The 18,308-nt window shown below is 39.2% G+C and overlaps 1 protein-coding gene across 3 annotated transcripts in view; it reads left to right on the top strand.

Annotated features, from left to right (window-relative positions):
- The window catches only part of FOXJ3 (forkhead box J3), a 170,203-nt gene that overhangs the window by 142,030 nt on the left and 9,865 nt on the right, over window positions 1–18,308 (top strand). For all 3 annotated transcript variants that reach the window (XM_066376019.1, XM_066376016.1, XM_066376018.1), the window contains 4 exons: window positions 4,428–4,602; window positions 7,241–7,657; window positions 12,440–12,541; window positions 12,928–13,119. In XM_066376019.1, coding sequence (XP_066232116.1) covers window positions 4,428–4,602; window positions 7,241–7,657; window positions 12,440–12,541; window positions 12,928–13,119 — 886 coding nt within the window. The remainder of the gene's footprint in view (window positions 1–4,427; window positions 4,603–7,240; window positions 7,658–12,439; window positions 12,542–12,927; window positions 13,120–18,308) is intronic.

Genomic DNA, 18,308 nt, shown 5'->3' with positions numbered 1-18,308 from the left:
TTTTCTGGCTGTAAGTATTCAGAAGGGGATTCCACAGACCTCAAGGTTAGGATGACCTGGTATCCAGTTGTTAACCAGTCTTGTATTTGTAGTTTTTGTCTGGAAAACGAAGTTATGCTGTAAAGGGCCCTGTGTGAGTACGCTTGCTACTGTGCTGATTTGGTTGCTAGTTATAAGAAAATGACCATTGGGTTATCTGATACTTTTCACATCTTGCAACTCTTCTCCCCAGTGGACAGAACAGAGCCAAGAGCCACACACCACACTGTTAATTGGTATAAATTTGATGTCACCAGGTCACTCACCAGGATGAATAAATAGGTAAAAACTTATACAGGACAAAGATACAGAGTTGCGGGGTTGGGGGTGCTGATACAAGAAAATAATACAAAGGAAGCAAAAACTCAGAGAGCAGAATTAAAGGTTTCATTAAATGTAGGTAAAAAGAAAAGTGACTCTGCAAAACTGTTATCAGTGCTCTGGGGAAGAGGGAATTAAAATATGCTCCCAGAATGCAGAAGAAACAGATAAATAACAGTTACATAAAAGAAGAGAGCACATGTGGAACACTGAGAGAGGTGTCCTTGAAGTAGGAACTAGAATAGCTGGTTCCAGAGGCCGTCTTCAGGAAGAATACAATTTAAAAGGGATACTGAATTCTTGGAAAAGTTAATGGGAGAAAAACCTATATCTGAATATGTCATGACATTTTAAAAATTCATGAAGTAATCATATAAATACTGTAGGAGAAGAATAAGATACATTTAGAGCAGTGGTTCTCAACCTGTGGGTCGCGACCCCGGCGGGGGTTGAACGACCAAAACACAGGGGTCGCCTATGTATTTCCGCCGGGGTCGCGACCCACAGGTTGAGGACCGCTGATTTAGAGAAACACAAATCATACTACTCTTCCATAATACTAAATGCTAGAAGATAATGGAATACCTTACTCAAAATTTTAGGGAATAGGTTTGGAATTCCCAGCCAAATTCTCATTCATATGTGAAGCCAGAGAACTTTGTCCTGACCGGTGGTGGCATAGATAGAGCAGGGGTTGGGAACCTATGGCTCGCGAGCCAGATGTGGCTCTTTTGATGGCTGCATCTGGCTTGCAGACAAATCTTTAATTTAAAAAAAACATTAAAAATGTAAAACATTTTTATGTATTAAAATCCATTCATTTCCTACCGTTCATGTTCATGGTTGCAGGTGGCTGGAGCCAATCACAGCTGTCCTCCGGGACAACATCAAATTTTTATTGGATAATGTGTAACGTACATGGGTCATTGTATGGCTCTCACGGAATTACATTTTAAAATATGTGGCATTCCTGACTCTCTCAGCCAAAACGTTTCCCAACTCCTGGGATAAAGCATCGACTCAGAATGCTGAGGTTGCCGGTGCGAAACCCCAAGGTCACTGACTCTGAGTGCAGGCAGGTTCATCAGTGTGGGGTTGCTGGCTTGAGTGGGGGAATCTTCCACACGATCCCAAAGCTCACCAGCTTGAGCCCAAAGGTCACTGGCATGAAAAGCCCGAGGTTGCTGGCTTGAGCAAGGGGACACTGGCATGGCCCCAGTCAAGACACGTACGAGAAGCAATCTGCACAACTAAACTAGTACAACTAAAGTGAAAGCAGCTACGAATTGATGCTTCTCACCCTCTCTCTCCTTTCTTTCTTATTTCTCTCTCTCTCTCTCTCTCTTTCTTTCTTTCCTTTCTTAGAAATAAGCCTGTTTGTTTGTTTATTTATTTATTTATTTTTTGTGGCAGAGATAAAGAGTCAGAGATAGGGACAGACAGACAGGAAGGGAGAGAGATGAGAAGCATCAATTCTTTGTTGCGGTTCCTTAGTTGTTCATTGATTGATTTCTCAAATGTGTTCTGCCCAGGGGGCTACAGCAGACCTAGTGACCCCTTGCTTGAGCCAGCGACCTTGGGTCCAAGCTGGTGAGTTTTGCTCAAACCAGATGAGCCTGCGCTCAAGCTGGTGACCTTGGGATCTCGAACCTGGGTCCTCCAAATCCCAGTCCGATGCTCTATCCACTGTGCCACCACCTGGTCAGACTCTCCCTTCTTTCTTGACTCTCAAAAAAGAAAAAAAGCATTATACACTTGTTTTCATGTACTCTTACTGAAAATAATTACATAGCTGATCAAGAGATGATCAAAAGCACTCACTAATGAGAAAGTCATGATATAAAAGGACCAGCGGAGCATCAAAACAAACTGAAGATTTAATGATTTTGTTGCTTTTAAAATAATTTGAATGTAGAAAATATTGAAACCAAAAGAAATTAAAGAACATGGAGTCCTTATATTATATCACAATATATAATAAGAGGAAATAATTTAAAAACATTTATAAAACTAGGTAACAGAGGTAAGAACAAACATGTCTGTTACTCCAGTACACGTGGAAGGGTTGAACTCCTTTTAAAAGCTAGACATTGTAAACTGCTTTTCCCCTCCATTTAACAACAGATATCCAGCTGGTCATTGGGCACTCCTTAAATAACAGTGTGTTGACTGTTAGTTGGGCTTATCACATGTCCATAGGTTGAGCCTGTAAGGGGACAGTGAGCTCAGATGCAATGAGACACTTTTATTACTTATACAGACAGTATAAACTACATCAGTACGGTATCATATCCCACAGGACAACCCCAAGTCAGAGGAGCCAGATGACAGACCCCACATGTGGTGAGTCACTGTAGTAGAGGAACAGATTCCACACTGCAGCTGTACCCTGCAGGAATAAGCTAGGCAGGCCCCTGCCTCAGTGAAAAGGGTGATGCAGATGAGAAACTGTCTCTAAGCAATTTCCTGCAAGATGGAGAGGTGAACAGGAAACTGCCCCTTGGCTGCCTCCTGCAAGATGAAGTGGTGGATGAGAATTTGCTCCCTTATAAGACCAGTCATCAGCCCATGTTTCAGGATAACCACAGTATTCCACCAAAGCTTAGGTTGTCCTGCCATTGAGTCTTGCCTATGTGGCCTGTGTGTAGACATGCATCGTTACCAGAGTGCCAGTGGTAGAGCCATTCTCCTACACAGAATTCATATTTTTCCATGTTTTTACAAACTCCCTGTGAACATTGTTTTGAGTGGCTGCATAAATTTACAGTGAGTGTTTGTATGTTAATTTTTAAAGCATGAAACAGATGGTAGTTGACTACTCCATTGATACAATCTGTGTGTGTGTGTGTGTGTGTGTGTGTGTGTGTGTGTGTATTTTTCTGAAGTTAGAAGCAGGGAGGCAGTCAGATTCCCGAATGTGTCTGACCAGGATCCACCCGGCATGCCCACCAGGGGGCGATGCTCTGCCCATCTGGGGTGCTGTTCTGTTGCGGTCAGAGCCATTCTAGCTCCTGAGGTGGAGGCCATGGAGCCGTTCTCAGCACCCGGGCCAACTTTGCTCCAGTGGAGCCTTGGCTGCAGGAGGGGAAAAGAGAGAGTAGGGAGAGGGAGAGGGGGAGGGGTGGAGAAGCAGATGGGCGCTTCTCTGATGTGCCTTGGTTGGGAATTGACCATGGGATTTCCACACGCTGGGCTGATGCTCTACCAGTGAGCAAACCGGCCAGGGCTGATACAATTTTTAAGAGATAAGTTGATCTTTTTTATTTTTATTTTTAGCTTTGCTACCTTCAAAGATAATTATTATCTTGTAGAGATGTTTATGGTGCTTTTCTCTCCTTAACATTCCTCAAACTCTTCATCTATAGGGTGAGGCAAAAGTAGATTTACAGTTGTGAGTTTATTCTTGTATTATTATTTATCAAGTATTATATTATTTTCCATATGAACAACTGTAAACCTATTTTTGCCTGTTTGTATTTTGTTTTCCTCAGAATCTCCTTTGTCTTTTACTCTTCATTTCTCATTTCTCCTCAGTTTCATTTAGTTAAAAATTTTCCCTAGAAATGGTGTATTGAAGTTCCTTGCTGCTCTGGGCAGTGCCACTCAAACTGATCACAGTACTTACAGTATTTGAATTTAAATACATAAAGATTAATTGAATATATGAATGAGAAATGTTAGTAGTTTCATAATATAGTGGCGTTTGAGATGAAATTGCTTATATAGAAATCAAGATGAATATTTTACAGAAACTGGAAGGGTTTCAGGCCTAGCTCATCACCTATTTGTATGATCTTGGGAAAGTCATTTACCTTCTTTGAACTATTTCTCCTCTTCTGTGGAGGTTGGATTAGATTTCTGTGGTTTTTCAAGACCCAAGTTAACAATTTTGTGGTGTACTTGATGTGTGCCCAGTTTAAACAGAGGATGGGAAAACCGTGGACAGGAAAGTAAATAGTTCCTTTGGATACTAGAAACTATTTTAATATTTTCAGTTATATATTTTGTGTAACAAACCAATTCTGATATAGAGCTACTAAATTAGTAGTATTTTCTTTTAATGTTAGGTGACAAACCATCCAGAACCAGTCTCTCAGTCATTAACTCCTCAGCAGCAGCCACAGTACAACCTTCCAGAACGAGACAAACAACTACTTTTCTCAGAATATAATTTTGAAGATCTCAGTGCCTCATTTCGGAGCCTTTATAAGTCAGTTTTTGAGCAGTCACTTAGTCAACAAGGTGAGGTTTGGTTTTTTTTTTAATACTTTTGCTAAAGTAAATTTTATTGTAAAATGTTCTTTTAAGAATTGTTTTCTCTTAGCTGTTATATTTCCTTGATCTTGGAACATTATCTTGATGATCAGTATTGAATGCTCATTGTGCCTTTACTATGCTCTGTATATTTGTATCACAGCACAAGAATGGCAGATGAATTTAATCTTGCATGCCTATTTCACTGATTGCTAGTGGTGTCTTGGCACTATGTTGAAGAATTCTGATCTGTGCCATGTGGGAAAGGCTACCAGGATTAAGGATGTCTGGCATGTGAAGCGTTTTAGTGGTAAATGTTAGACCACAAGGATAGATGTGCCTAGCCTTTCTATTCTGACTGGTATTAGCAAACAGATAAAACTATGGAATATGGTAGCACCAAATTTGTAACTTCATGTATGGTACTCATAAGTGAACACATTGGTTAGTAGTATGCTCTGGGTCCTTGTTTTATACAACATATTTAAGTCAGATTTTAATTCTAAAAGTGATTTTGGTTGAGGTACAGTATTATGTAAACCAAATGCTAGTTAGTTGCTATTTCGTGTTACTGGGCAATTAGCTGCTGGTTTAATTTTAGTCAGATTCATATGATAGCATCAAGGTGTCACATTGTTTTTCCCCCAAAGAACACTGGTCACACATTGTTGGGAACACTACTGTTGAAGTTTTTCCTAGTTTCTTTGTTTGAGAGATGAAACATTTATACCACAACTCAGAGAGTTTACACAGCAGTAAACAAAATATTTTAGACAAAAATCTTTCTAGAGTCTACAATTTAATACTTGTGATTGTTAGAGATTATGAGAGTTAATGTTATATACAAGTGTTATATATTAATGGTTATCAATAGTTTGCATAGGAAGTTGGTTTTTCTGGTTAAAGAAAGATTCATGTATTTTTTTCATATTTTATCTTAAATTTTCTATCTATAAAAGTACAAAAAGAACTAATATAAGACTTTGCTAAGCAAACCCAACCTTGGTGCTCATATTAAAAAGAATACTGGCTCTGAAATAAGAGTAGTGAGGATTTCTGAGGCCCATCATCAAACTAAAAAAAGAGAAAGAGAGCATTGATAGGGATTCTGGAGAGAGAAAGAGAGCATTGATAGGAATTCTGGGTTCTAGTCCTGGTTAAAGTCAGCTGAGTTAACACCATCCCTCTAGAACTCAGCATCCCCCTTTGTACAATAAAGATGATTAGATTAGATTATTGGCTTTCAGAGTTTTCTCTTAGGAGTTCTTAGGTCTCGGGGAATAGAAGTATGCAGTTAAGGAGGGGGACCTAGCAGGCTTCCTTCCCCGACTTCAAATATAACAACTTTACATTTATTTATCAGTTTTACATATTGGGTTTCTGAAAGATACTTTGTTTTATTTTATTTTAAAATAATTTGGGATTGGAAATGTTGGTATGGATCATATTTGAATTTCCTCTTAAAATGTTAGGACTTTATTGGAAATAGATAATGAAATAACTGCTTTCTTTCATCTTACTATAATAACTCTATAGATACTCTATCAGTGACAGTTTTCCGGGGCCAATGAAAGAACTTTTATTACCTCTTGTACCTGTGAAACCTTAACTTACCAAGTTTTAAGATTATTTTACAATGTATTCAAATATAATTTTACTATTAATAACAAGTATGAGAATAATTTTATTTTGTTTTAAAAGTTTGATTCTTTTATAAACTGATACTATGCCACAGGATTTTATTTTTCATATAGTAAAATTTTGGGGTATTTTTTCAGCAAAATATGGTATGAACCATCCTTGAGGATATGAAAATAATTTAGTTAAAGAATCAAATGTGGCTATAGATTTATTAAAATGTCTACCTCCAAACCAAACATACATTATGTTTAATATTAGGCCAGAAATGCCATAATGTGTGTTTAATAAGTCTACTCATGATCATGATCATCATAACAGCTTACATTTACTGAACTCATCCTATAGCCTGCACTTGCATCATGACATTTTTATCTTCAACTCTGTGATGTAGATACTATCACACACATTTCTAGTTGAGGTAATTGTGGCTTGGAGAGGTTAATAATTTCCCAGAGTTTCCAAGGTCAGCGCAGAGACTTTAATTCCTACTTTCTGGTGCTGTAAAGTGTGCAGTCTTAACCCCTAAACTGTATCTCAAGAACGTCCCACAAGAGTAATGAAAAAGAATAGTGGAGGTAGCCCTTTTGTTTTGCTTAGTCTTGACTCATCTTTTGAGACTCAACTCAGATACTGCCTTTTCAGGGAAGGCTTCTCTATATCTCCAGCCCCTTCTTTCCTGAACAGGCTGGAAGCAGAGTCTGTGTGTCTCCACTGTGTACTCTTGCCTTAGTACTTAATGTTGGACATAATCTCTTTAAGTGTCTCTCTCCCACTACACCATAAGCTACTCGAGGGCAGGGAGTGATGGTCTTATTGTTTTCAGTTACAGAGCCCAGTGTATGGTGGATGTTTTATTAGCACTTGTTAAACTAAACCAAAGTTGCTTTTGACAACATAGACCTTTGCTGTCTGAATAATTTTGCAAATGCTTGTCATAAAATACAACAGATCTGACCATAAATGATCTTGCTTTTTCTGTTTTTAGGTTTGATGAACATCCCTTCTGAAACTTCCCAACAGTCCCATACTTCGTGTTCCTATCAGCATTCTCCTGGCAGTACAGTGAGCGCTCACCCACACGGCAACCAAAGCAGCCTGTCCAACAGTCACGGCAGTGGCCTCAACACCACGGGCAGTAACTCAGTTGCACAGGTCTCACTGTCTCACCCGCAGATGCACACGCAGCCGTCTCCGCACCCGCCCCATCGACCACACGGTTTACCACAGCATCCGCAGCGTCCCCAGCACCCAGTCCCACACCCACAGCCACACAGCCAGCTCCAGTCCCCTCACCCCCAACACCCCTCTCCACATCAACACATGCAGCATCATTCGAACCATCAGCATCAGGCGTTAACACATCAGGCACCCCCACCCCCACAGCAGGTATCCTGTAATTCTGGTAAGTCTTTGTCTCCTGACTGTTTGGCTAACTGTGAATTAAGATCTGTTCTTTGTTATCTGGGGGCTTATCTGTATTTACAACCAACCCTCTTTTATCTTTCTGCTTTTATGTTTCCTTGCTCTACTGCTATAGTTGTAACTCATTTAGTCCATGGATTGACCTGGAGACATTTTTGATTAAAATTTATTATGGCAATGCAGGCAAACTCAGCAACCCTTGTAGGTTTTGGTTTTAACTCTTGTTTTGTCCTTCTGGAAAGCAAGTGTTTTGTGAGTACTGTTGATTCTTGAACAATGCAGATGTTAGAGGCTCCAGACCATCCTCCCCAGTTGAAAATCTTTGGTTTTTGACTCCCAGTCATACCCCAGGATCCATGGGAGATGGTTCCAGGATCCCCTCAGATACCAGAATCCATAGATGCTTAAGTTCTTCATGTAAAACGGCATAAAACAAGGCACCACATCTGTGGATTCCCAACTAGAGATTGAAAATACTATTAGTTCCTGACCTGTGGTGGCTCAGTGGATAAAGTCCGACCTGGAACACTGAGGTTGCTTGTTTGAGAAACCCTGGGCTTGCCTGGTCAAGGCACATACAGGAGCAACTATGATTTGATGCTTCCCCCACCACTTCTCTCTCTCTCTCTCTCTCTCTCTCTCTCTCTCTCTCTCTCTCTCTCTCCCTCTCCCTCTCCCTCTCCCTCTCCCTCTCCCTCTCCCTCTCTCTCCCTCTCTCTCTCTCTCTCTCTCTCTTTCCTTTCTAAAATGTATAAATTAAAAAAAATCTTATAAAAGAAAATACTATTTACTGTATATTTATTGAAAATAATATGCATGTAAGTGGTCCCACACAGTACAAACCTATGTTGTTCAAGGATCAGCTGTCCTTGGAAGGAGAATGAAGTACACAGTCTGTCTGTAGTCTATTATGATTCAGTGGTATAGAAGAAAGAGCATTGATTTGAATCTCATTATGGCTCTTATGACTTTTGATGTATAACTTATCTTTTTTTAGTCTTGTTATTTTCTTTAAAAATGAAAGTACACTGGTATACAGTGTTGTTATAAGGGTCCTAGTGAGAATACAAATATGAAATGCCTAGTCTGGTACCTTGTATTTAAGTATTCAGTGAATGTTCCCACTCTTTCATTTTTTGCTTAATTTGTGCCAGGTATCTTATTCTATGATGGTATTTTGCAAAGAAGAAGGCGTTTTTCTTATCCTGATGTTTTGAAAATCTGTTGCTCTTCAGATAGGTCTTGGTGCTTTATGGTGAGATGCTTAATTGACATTGCTTACAAACCAAGCAGTCTTTGTATTGCAGAGCTCCAAGGGGTGCACAGACACAGACTGCAAAATGAATGGAGTAGTGCAAAGCTGGTTCCTTCTCTCAGCTGGCCTGGCTGACCACTTACCAGCCATGTCACTTGATGAGGTTTTTATCCTAAAGAAACAGTTGCTAAGTGCTAGACAGTACTAATTCTTACCATAAAAAATTGACCATTGTTTCAGGCAGTTAAACTATTTTCAGGGAAATGAGCTTTAGTTAGTGCATATTGTCTCTTATATTCTGATTTTACTTTAATTCTTAAACTTTTCTAAAACTGTTTTCTTATTTACAACATGGAAAAAATAAGGTTTTTTGGGGGAGTATTAAATGAGATAAAGTACAAAGATGCATAGCAGGGTATTTGGATTTGGTGACTTTCTTTTAACAATTAATTTTGTTTTCCATTACTAATTCTTTTTTTTAAATGTGAGGAATTATTATTAGTATTAAAGATTTTATTTATTGATTTTAGAGAGAGGAGAGAGAGAGAGAGAGAGAAGAGGGGGAGGAGTGGGAAGCATCAACTTGTAGTAGTTGCTTGTCGTATGTGCCTTGACCAGGCAAGCCCAGGGTTTCAAACTAGCGACCTCAGCATTCCAGGTCATTTCCACTGTGCCACCACAGGCAAGTCAGGGCGTTACTAATTCTTAAGTACAATAAAATCTAGAATAAAATTGAAAAGTGGGTGTAGTTCCTGCCTTGATGGCTCTCTCTCCGAAAACATCCTGAAGTTATTTTTAGATCTATGCCCAGAAGAAAAGATACACATATATTATAGCCCCCTTTTATAATTCTTAGTTCAATTACTATTGCCTGCCTTTTATTTTTTTTTTATTTTTTTTTTTTTTATTTTTTTTTTTAAATAAATTTTTATTAATGGTAATGGGATGACATTAATAAATCAGGGTACATATATTCAAAGAAAACATGTCTAGGTTATTTTGTCATTAAATTATGTTGCATACCCCTCGCCCAAAGTCAGATTGTCCTTCGCCACCCTCTATCTAGTTCTCTGTGCCCCTCCCCCTCCCCCTAACTCTCCCCCTGTCCTCCCTCCCCCCACCCCTGGTAACCACCACACTCTTGTCCATGTCTCTTAGTCTCATTTTTATGTTCCACCAATGTATGGAATCATGTAGTTCTTGTTTTTTTCTGATTTACTTATTTCACTCCTTATAATGTTATCAAGATCCCACCATTTTGCTGTAAATGATCTGATGTCATCGTTTCTTATGGCTGAGTAGTATTCCATAGTGTATATGTGCCACATCTTCTTTATCCAGTCTTCTATTGAAGGGCTTTTTGGTTGTTTCCATGTCTTGGCCACTGTGAACAGTGCTGCAATGAACATGGTATTGCCTGCCTTTTAATGTCTAGACATTCTTCAGGTATTTAAGCTTGTTTTTAATATGATTTTGAGGATTTACTAATGAGCATAGAGACTAGTATCAGTAGAAGGCTGTGATGCTGTGGTCATACCTTTCTTTTTAAGTCTAATGATTGCCAAGAGAGAAAAAAGTACAATTACAGTTGAAAATAATCCACAATGTGCCCTTAATGGCCTGCTGTCCCAGTGGCAGCTTGCCAAAGGATGAAGATAGATTTTCACCTTGGGAGTTAGGGAAAATTGTTAGTATGATAATAATTCGTCTCCTTGAATTATAAATTTGATTTATAAGATGAAACTAATAAGTAGGTTGTCTTTAAAAGGGAAGGAATAGAGGGAGCTCACAGGTTTGAGTACCCATTTTGTGCAAGATAATTTAGATATATTATCTCACATTATTCTCTTAAATCATTTATGTCCTGACCTATCAGAGTTTAGAGCCTGTAGCACCAGTTATTCTAAAAGGACTAAAATTAGCAAACATTTACTGAGTGGGTAGGGGTTTGCTTAGCCATTCTCTGCAGAGATGGCTTTCTTTTGTGTTCCTAAGTCAGCAGTTATTGTAGGATCAGAAAGTCTAATAGACTTGAATGTTTATGGCTCACTTGAGGCATTTAATTTTTTCCTCCAACAAATTTCTTGTTGTCTCTGGTTCAGTATTTAAATTTTAAAAATTTATATATATATATATTTTTTTTTTTTTTTTCATTTTTCTGAAGCTGGAAACGGGGAGAGACAGTCAGACAGACTCCCGCATGCGCCCGACCGGGATCCACCCGGCACGCCCACCATGGGGCGACGCTCTGCCCACCAGGGGGCGATGCTCTGCCCATCCTGGGCGTCGCCATATTGCGACCAGAGCCACTCTAGCGCCTGGGGCAGAGGCCACAGAGCCATCCCCAGCGCCCGGGCCATCTTTGCTCCAATGGAGCCTTGGCTGCAGGAGGGGAAGAGAGAGACAGAGAGGAAAGTGCGGCGGAGGGGTGGAGAAGCAAATGGGCGCTTCTCCTGTGTGCCCTGGCCGGGAATCGAACCCGGGTCCTCCGCACGCTAGGCCGACGCTCTACCGCTGAGCCAACCGGCCAGGGCGCTTAAAAATTTATAATTGGCGAATTTTGTAAATCAAGTAGCTAGTAGTTGATAGGGTTACTTGTGATGTAGCAAAAAATCCTTTTTATTAGTTCTTATTTTCATCCATCCAGGAGTGATCCTGAAGACAGAGTAGTCTGGGCAGTAGTCACTGAATGGAGGACATTCTTTATCTACTTGGCCCTCTCTCATTGAGTGCAGCAGCTCTTGACCCATGCCTCTGGGTGGTGACCGCTCTGCTGACATAGGGACTGTGGAGCCTTAGTGCTTCTGATGATGTCACATCAGAGAGTTCTGTTCCTGACTAGAAATGCCCTGGTTTGGGCTCAACATTGTTTCTTATAGAAGTTGCGGCTCTATCCCTTGCTACCTTCACGGGAGAACTGTGTTAAGGCATTTCTCATTCTTGAGGTTGCTTTGTAAGAAATACCTCTTGCCCTACAATTTAATTTACCTCCCTTAAGTCAGTGCTTTAAGTTATACTGCACATTGCTTCTAAAGGTGTACTTGCCTTTAAGTTACAAAGAACATATCTCTGAAGGTCACATCAAGACAAGAAAAGGAACTTTATATGGCAGGAAATACTGACTTGTGTGACTTGAACTGCCCGGTCATTTATTTTTACTGTAATTAAATTTGACAATTTTCAGGTACTAGATTACAGTTTGGAATCCCTGGGTTCAAGTCTTAGATTCATTATAGTAACCTTGTTAAGTTGTACCACCATTCTGGGTTCAGGGTTTTTTTCATTTTATTTTGTTTTGTTTCATTTGTGAAATGGAGGGAAATAACAGCCTTCCTACCTGTCTCAGAGCAGATTACTCCAACACATGAAATAATGGGTGTGCATCCATTTGTAAAACGAGATAGGAATCTGCCAGTTTCAGGAATGAGGTCAGCTCATTGTCTTCCCGTACCATATACTTCAGACTTACACTATCCAAGATTTATAGTGTCAATATTATTTTTATAGGTGTTTCAAATGATTGGTATGCAACACTTGATATGCTAAAAGAAAGCTGTCGAATTGCTAGCAGTGTTAATTGGTCAGATGTAGACCTTTCACAGTTTCAAGGTGAGTATTAGTTCTATTTGACAAGTAACCAAATACACATCCTGTTTTCTCTGGTAGATTATAAATTTCTTTGTAATAGAAATAAACATCTTCTTAAGTGTCTTATTTGTTATTGGTAGTATGCTTAAAAGCAGCACTTTGCAAAATTCATAATTAAATCTTTTGGACAGTTGAAGCAAAGGGTCAGAGACAGTTCTGAAAACAGTTTGGCCACATTTAAGAGAATCATACTTTGAATAATTTTATAATGTCATTCTTTATTGTGTGGACAAATCACTACCAGTGGAAATTTTGAAGGCTGAAAGAAAAGAAAATTGTCTTGCTATTTTTCTTGCAATATTTACAGAACTGTGCTAACTGTGTATTTCTGATGTTTTTTCTCATAGGTTTGATGGAGAGTATGAGACAGGCAGATCTCAAGAACTGGTCTTTAGATCAGGTTCAATTTGCTGATCTCTGTTCTTCTCTTAATCAGTTCTTTACCCAAACTGGCCTTATCCATTCACAGAGTAATGTTCAGCAAAATGTCTGTCATGGTGCCATGCATCCAACAAAACCTTCCCAACACATTGGAACAGGTATGACTTTAATTATCTTCTTGATCTTCTCTTTTCTTCATTCATACGAAATTTAGTTACTGTCTGAGGCAACTTGGTACATTGTTATTGGTGACAGTGATCCATTTATATTGTTTAAGTTCTAAGAAACGAATGAAATCAAATTATGTATTTAAGGTACTATATCTTAGAAAAATTGAGAGAAAGAAATTATTTTTTGTCATGATGTATGTGATTATTGTTTACAATTGACTTTGTGACCTCTTAAGTTGTCAGACAAGAATTAAATGTCTTCAGGATACATACATTTTAATAAGAACATAGTTATGAAGTTAGATCAGTTTAAATTTGTATATACTGATAATGAAAATCTTATTTTTATATATCTTCTAAGAATGTTAAAATTAAAGTGGAAAGTTTACTTGAAGAGTGAACACTATGGTATGTAGTCTCTTTGATGTTTTACTTTGAACTCAAAATTTGTGCTCTGTATTTAAAAAAAAGTTTTTTAAGATTTTTTATTTATTGATTTTTAGAGAGAAGAGAGAGAGAACGAGGGGTGGGAAGGAACAGAAAGCATCAAGTTGTAGTTACTTCCCATATGTACCTTGACTGGGCAAGCCAGGGGTTTCAAACCAGTACAGTGTTCCAGGTCAATGCTCTGGGTCACCACAGGCCAGGCAGTCCACCTACATTTAAAGTAGTTTCTTTTCTGTATGACTTATAGCTTCTTTTGTCCCCAGTTTCCTGCATTATATTGTCTTTTGTGTTTAGTTGATATTTTTATAATTAAATGTTTAAGCTTTCAAATTTCCTTTTGTGTACATTCTATAGCTCTTTTCTTTGTGGTTACCATGAGATTTAATTTAATATTTTAAAATTATAACACTAATTTGAATTTATATCAATGTAAATTTTATAACACATAAAAGCTCTGCTCCTTTATAGTCCCATCCCTACCCCTGTGGTTGCTGGTGTCACATCTTTATACTTCATGTACCCCTAGAACATACACTAATAATTCTTTTGAATATCCCAGTCTCCTAAAGTAGAAAACAGTACAAGGGTTTACAAACCAAAATTATAATTATACTAACTTTTAGAAATTATATTAGTCTCTTAAATCATGTATAAAACAAAAGGTAGAGTTACAAATTGTTATACTAATACAAGCTCTTATAATTACCCATGTATTTACTTTTACTGAGATTTTTTTTTCCATATGGGTTTTTTTTTGTTTTTGTTTTTTTTTACAGAAACAGAGAGAGTCAGAGTAGGGATAGACAGGGACAGACAGACAGGAACGGAGAGATGAGAAGTATCAATCATTAGTTTTTCGTTGCGCATTGTGACACCTTAGTTGTTCATTGATTGCTTCCTCATATGTGCCTTGACCGTGGGCCTTCAGCAGACCAAGTAACCCCTTGCTTGAGTCAGTGACCTTCGGTCCAAGCTGGTGAGGTTTTTTTTGTTTTTTTGGCTTTTTTTTGTATTTTTCTGAAGCTGGAAACGGGGAGAGACAGTCAGACAGACTCCCGCATGCGCCCAACCGGGATCCACCCGGCACGCCCACCAGGGGGCGATGCTCTGCCCACCAGGGGGCGATGCTCTGCTCATCCGGGGCATCGCTATATTGCGACCAGAGCCACTCTAGTGCCTGAGGCAGAGGCCACAGAGCCATCCCCAGCGCCCGGGCCATCTTTGCTCCAATGGAGCCTTGGCTGCAGGAGGGGAAGAGAGAGACAGAGAGGAAGGAGAGGGGCAGGGGTGGAGAAGCAGATGGGCGCCTCTCCTGTGTGACCTGGCCGGGAATTGAACCCGGGACCCCTGCATGCCAGGCCGATGCTCTACCACTGAGTCAACCGGCCAGGGCCAGCTGGTGAGTTTTTGCTCAAACCAGATGAGCTCACGCTCAAGCTGGCGACCTCAGGGTCTCGAACCTGGGTCCTTGGCATCCTCGTCCAATGCTCTATCCACTGTGCCACTGCCTGGTCAGGCTCCATATGGTTTTGAGTTACTGTCTAATGTCCTTTTTTACTTTTACTATGCAGGACTCTCTGGAGCATTTCTTTCAGGGCAGGCCTTATGGTAATGAACTTCCTTAGCTTTTGTTTATCTGGGAATGTTTTAATTTCTTCCTCACTCTTGAAATGACAGGTTTGCTGGTTATAGGGCTCTTGGTTGGCACTATATTTTCTTTTAGCACTTTCAATAGATTTGCCCACATCTTTTGGCTGCTAAAGTTTATCTTTGGCTTTTTGAAAATTTGATTATAATGTGTCTGGTGTGGGTCTCTTTGGCTTCAACTTACTTGGAGTTCATTGAGCATCTTAGATGTTTATGTTCTTGTCTTTCATCAAATTTGGGAAGTTTTCAGACATTATTTTATATTCTCTCTGCCCCTTTTTCTCTTCTTCTTCTGGGACTCCCACATGCATAGCTGGTCTCATTGATAGTGTCCTACAGGTCCTTGGACTCTGCTTTTCTTTTTTTTCTGTTACTCAGTCTTGATAATTTTTGTTGTCCAATCTTCAAGTTTGCTGATTCTTCTACCTATTCAAATATTTCTTTGAATTCTTCTAGTGAATTTTTCATTTTAGTTATTGTGATTTTTTTAATTCCAGAATTTCTTTTGGTTTCTTTTTAAGTTTTCTTTTTATGGTACTTTCATTTTGTTCATTTATTATTATTATTATTATTATTATTATCATCATCATCATTATTTTCTTTCCATTATCCTTTAGTCTTTAAGCATCCGTAGGCAGTTGTTTTAAAGTTTTTGTGTAGATCTGCCCTCAGGTGTTTTTCAAGGAAGGTTGCTATTAATTTGGTTTTGCTTTTGCTTTGAGTAGGCCATACTTTCCTGCTTATTTGTATGCCTTTTGATTTTTTTGGCGTAAAGAAAGCTCTTGAATCTAATAACGTGGTACCTATGGAAACCAGATCCTCTCCCTTCTGCAGGGGTTTGCTGGTTTTGTTACTGGTTTTGGTTTTTTCCTTTTTTTTTTTTGATTGCTATAGGCTGTTCTTATGTCAGGTTTCAACCTAAGGTTTAAACTTATGGTCTCTCTCTCTCTCTCTCTCTCTCTTTTTTTAATTAAGAGAAGGGGAGATAGTGAGACAGACTCCCACATGTGCCCCAACTGGGATCTACCTTGCAAAACCTGTCTAGGGCTGGTACTGGAATCAATCTACCATCTCAGGTCTATGTTCAAAACAGCCAAGCTTTTCTTATCACCTGGAGCAGACACTCATACCAGTGGAGCCACTGGCTGTGAAAGGGGAAGAGACAGAGAAAGGGGAGAAGGAAGGGAGGAGAAACAGATGGTCACTTCTCATGTGTGTCCTGACTAGGAGTCGAACCTGGGATTGTCTGCATGGGCCAACACTCTATCTAACCATCTGGGGCCAACTTAAGGTCTTCTGAGGTCATCTCTGAGCCTGTGCTTTTCTCCTGGCATAGGTGGTCACTTTTTAATTTCCCCTTAATATGCAGTTGTTTTTCAGTGTTCTAGACTTTAATGTCTGACTCCCAAAAGGGGAAGAAAGAGAAAAATGAAAGGCAAAAGAGGCACCAGTCCTTAAACTCTGCTGGAAATCAGTTCAGCCAGAGAAGAGGGGCTTGCAGCATGGAGGGGAGATGCAACAGCCATTGATGCGAGTACAGATCCCCAGTGTTTGGGAGACATTGTCCTTGCCTTGCCTGCTGTGTGTAAACTGTTTCAGGAACATGTGCATAGCTGTCTGTTACGGGGGTGCTGGGATGATAGGTAGCTCCTGCTGTGCTCAGAGCTGAAATTGATCAAAATTAACTGCAATTTACTATCCAAACCTTCTGCAGACTCCAGATTTCCAGAGTAATTATATCATATTATTCCTCCAGTACAGTTTTGTCTAGGTTAGGAGACAGATTCTTGGTCTTCCTATTCTGCCATTTTCTCAGATTCTACCCTGTATTCATTTTTAAATAGTTAGATCTATATAAGTCAACATATATTTTCACTTCTTTGCCTTTTTCCATTTTATCTTTTTATCATGGATAGCTTATCTTTTTTGATCCTCTGATAGGGTCTAAGCTCATAGTTTGTGCCTTTTTGGATATATCACTTTCACTTTTTCAACTTGCTTTAAGTCCTAGACCAAGTGCACCATTCCTTCTGCCCTTTGTCCCTTGGTTTCCCTTTTCTATTTTTTCTTTTTTCTTTCCCTGTTAAAGCAAAATTGTATTTTCTCATCTGACATTATGTTAGTCAGCCTTAAAAGTGCTAAGTGAATCTGAATGGTTAATATATAATCAGTATACATTTATGTTGAGTGGTGGGCATCTTTGTGGCTCCCAGATTGTTGCCATCAGCAGCTCAGGGAGTTCTAGGAAGACAAGTGGAAGACAGTGTGGGTCAATCTTAAAACCATTTCAAAAGGTCATTATACCTGTTAGCCAGTAGCTCCTTTCTGAAATTGTAAAATTATGTGGTGAAACAAGACTTTCTTCAATTTTGTGACCTAAATCTCTAAGAAAGGTTCAAGTATACCTTTTGGTTTTGGAACTTAGTATCCTCAGCACTAGAAAAGCATTGTCCACCTACTGCTGTTCTCTGTCATAGTGGCCAAGAACCTCTTCTGGATTCTCTTCAGAGATCCTGGGTTATTTTCCTAAAGCCCTTTGCAGTCATCTCTTCTTGATCCCTGACCTTGATTATTTGGTTCTAGTCTATGATTTTCTTAATTTTTTTCTGTCATCTTTTCTTTTTATTGCTAACACCTTTATATTTTCTAGGTTCTTACAAGTCTTTATTGCTTCTTAGTACTGCTCCATTCACAGTTTGTTCAAAGCAGAACTAGAAGAGTTTTTCCTCAGTTGGGTTTCCTCTCCCAACCCCCTCCCCCTTTAGTCTTTTCCTGCTGAAGCAAAAGAACTTTAGCCAACCCTGTCCTGCCAAGCCTGCTTGGCCTCTGCAATACTTTCTCTGATCAGCTTTGGTCATCTAAGTGTCCATCACCTCATCCCCACTGATGTCTGTTCATGAATATTCAGATCATTTTTTTTCTTTTATTCCTCGTCTGCTTCTTTTAAGTCCTATACCTTCTTTTTGTCATTCTTTTATTTTCTTCTTGTATTCCTTTATCAGATTCATTTATACATCTCACTTCCCTCACCCCCTAATAATTCATTGCCACATTTGTTTAGAAATGTAGTGTAAAAAAGGGAC

This window comes from Saccopteryx leptura, chromosome 3, assembly GCF_036850995.1.
Source record: "Saccopteryx leptura isolate mSacLep1 chromosome 3, mSacLep1_pri_phased_curated, whole genome shotgun sequence".
NCBI classification, from domain to species: Eukaryota; Metazoa; Chordata; class Mammalia; order Chiroptera; family Emballonuridae; genus Saccopteryx; species Saccopteryx leptura.
This window is presented reverse-complemented; position numbering and strand designations above follow the sequence as displayed.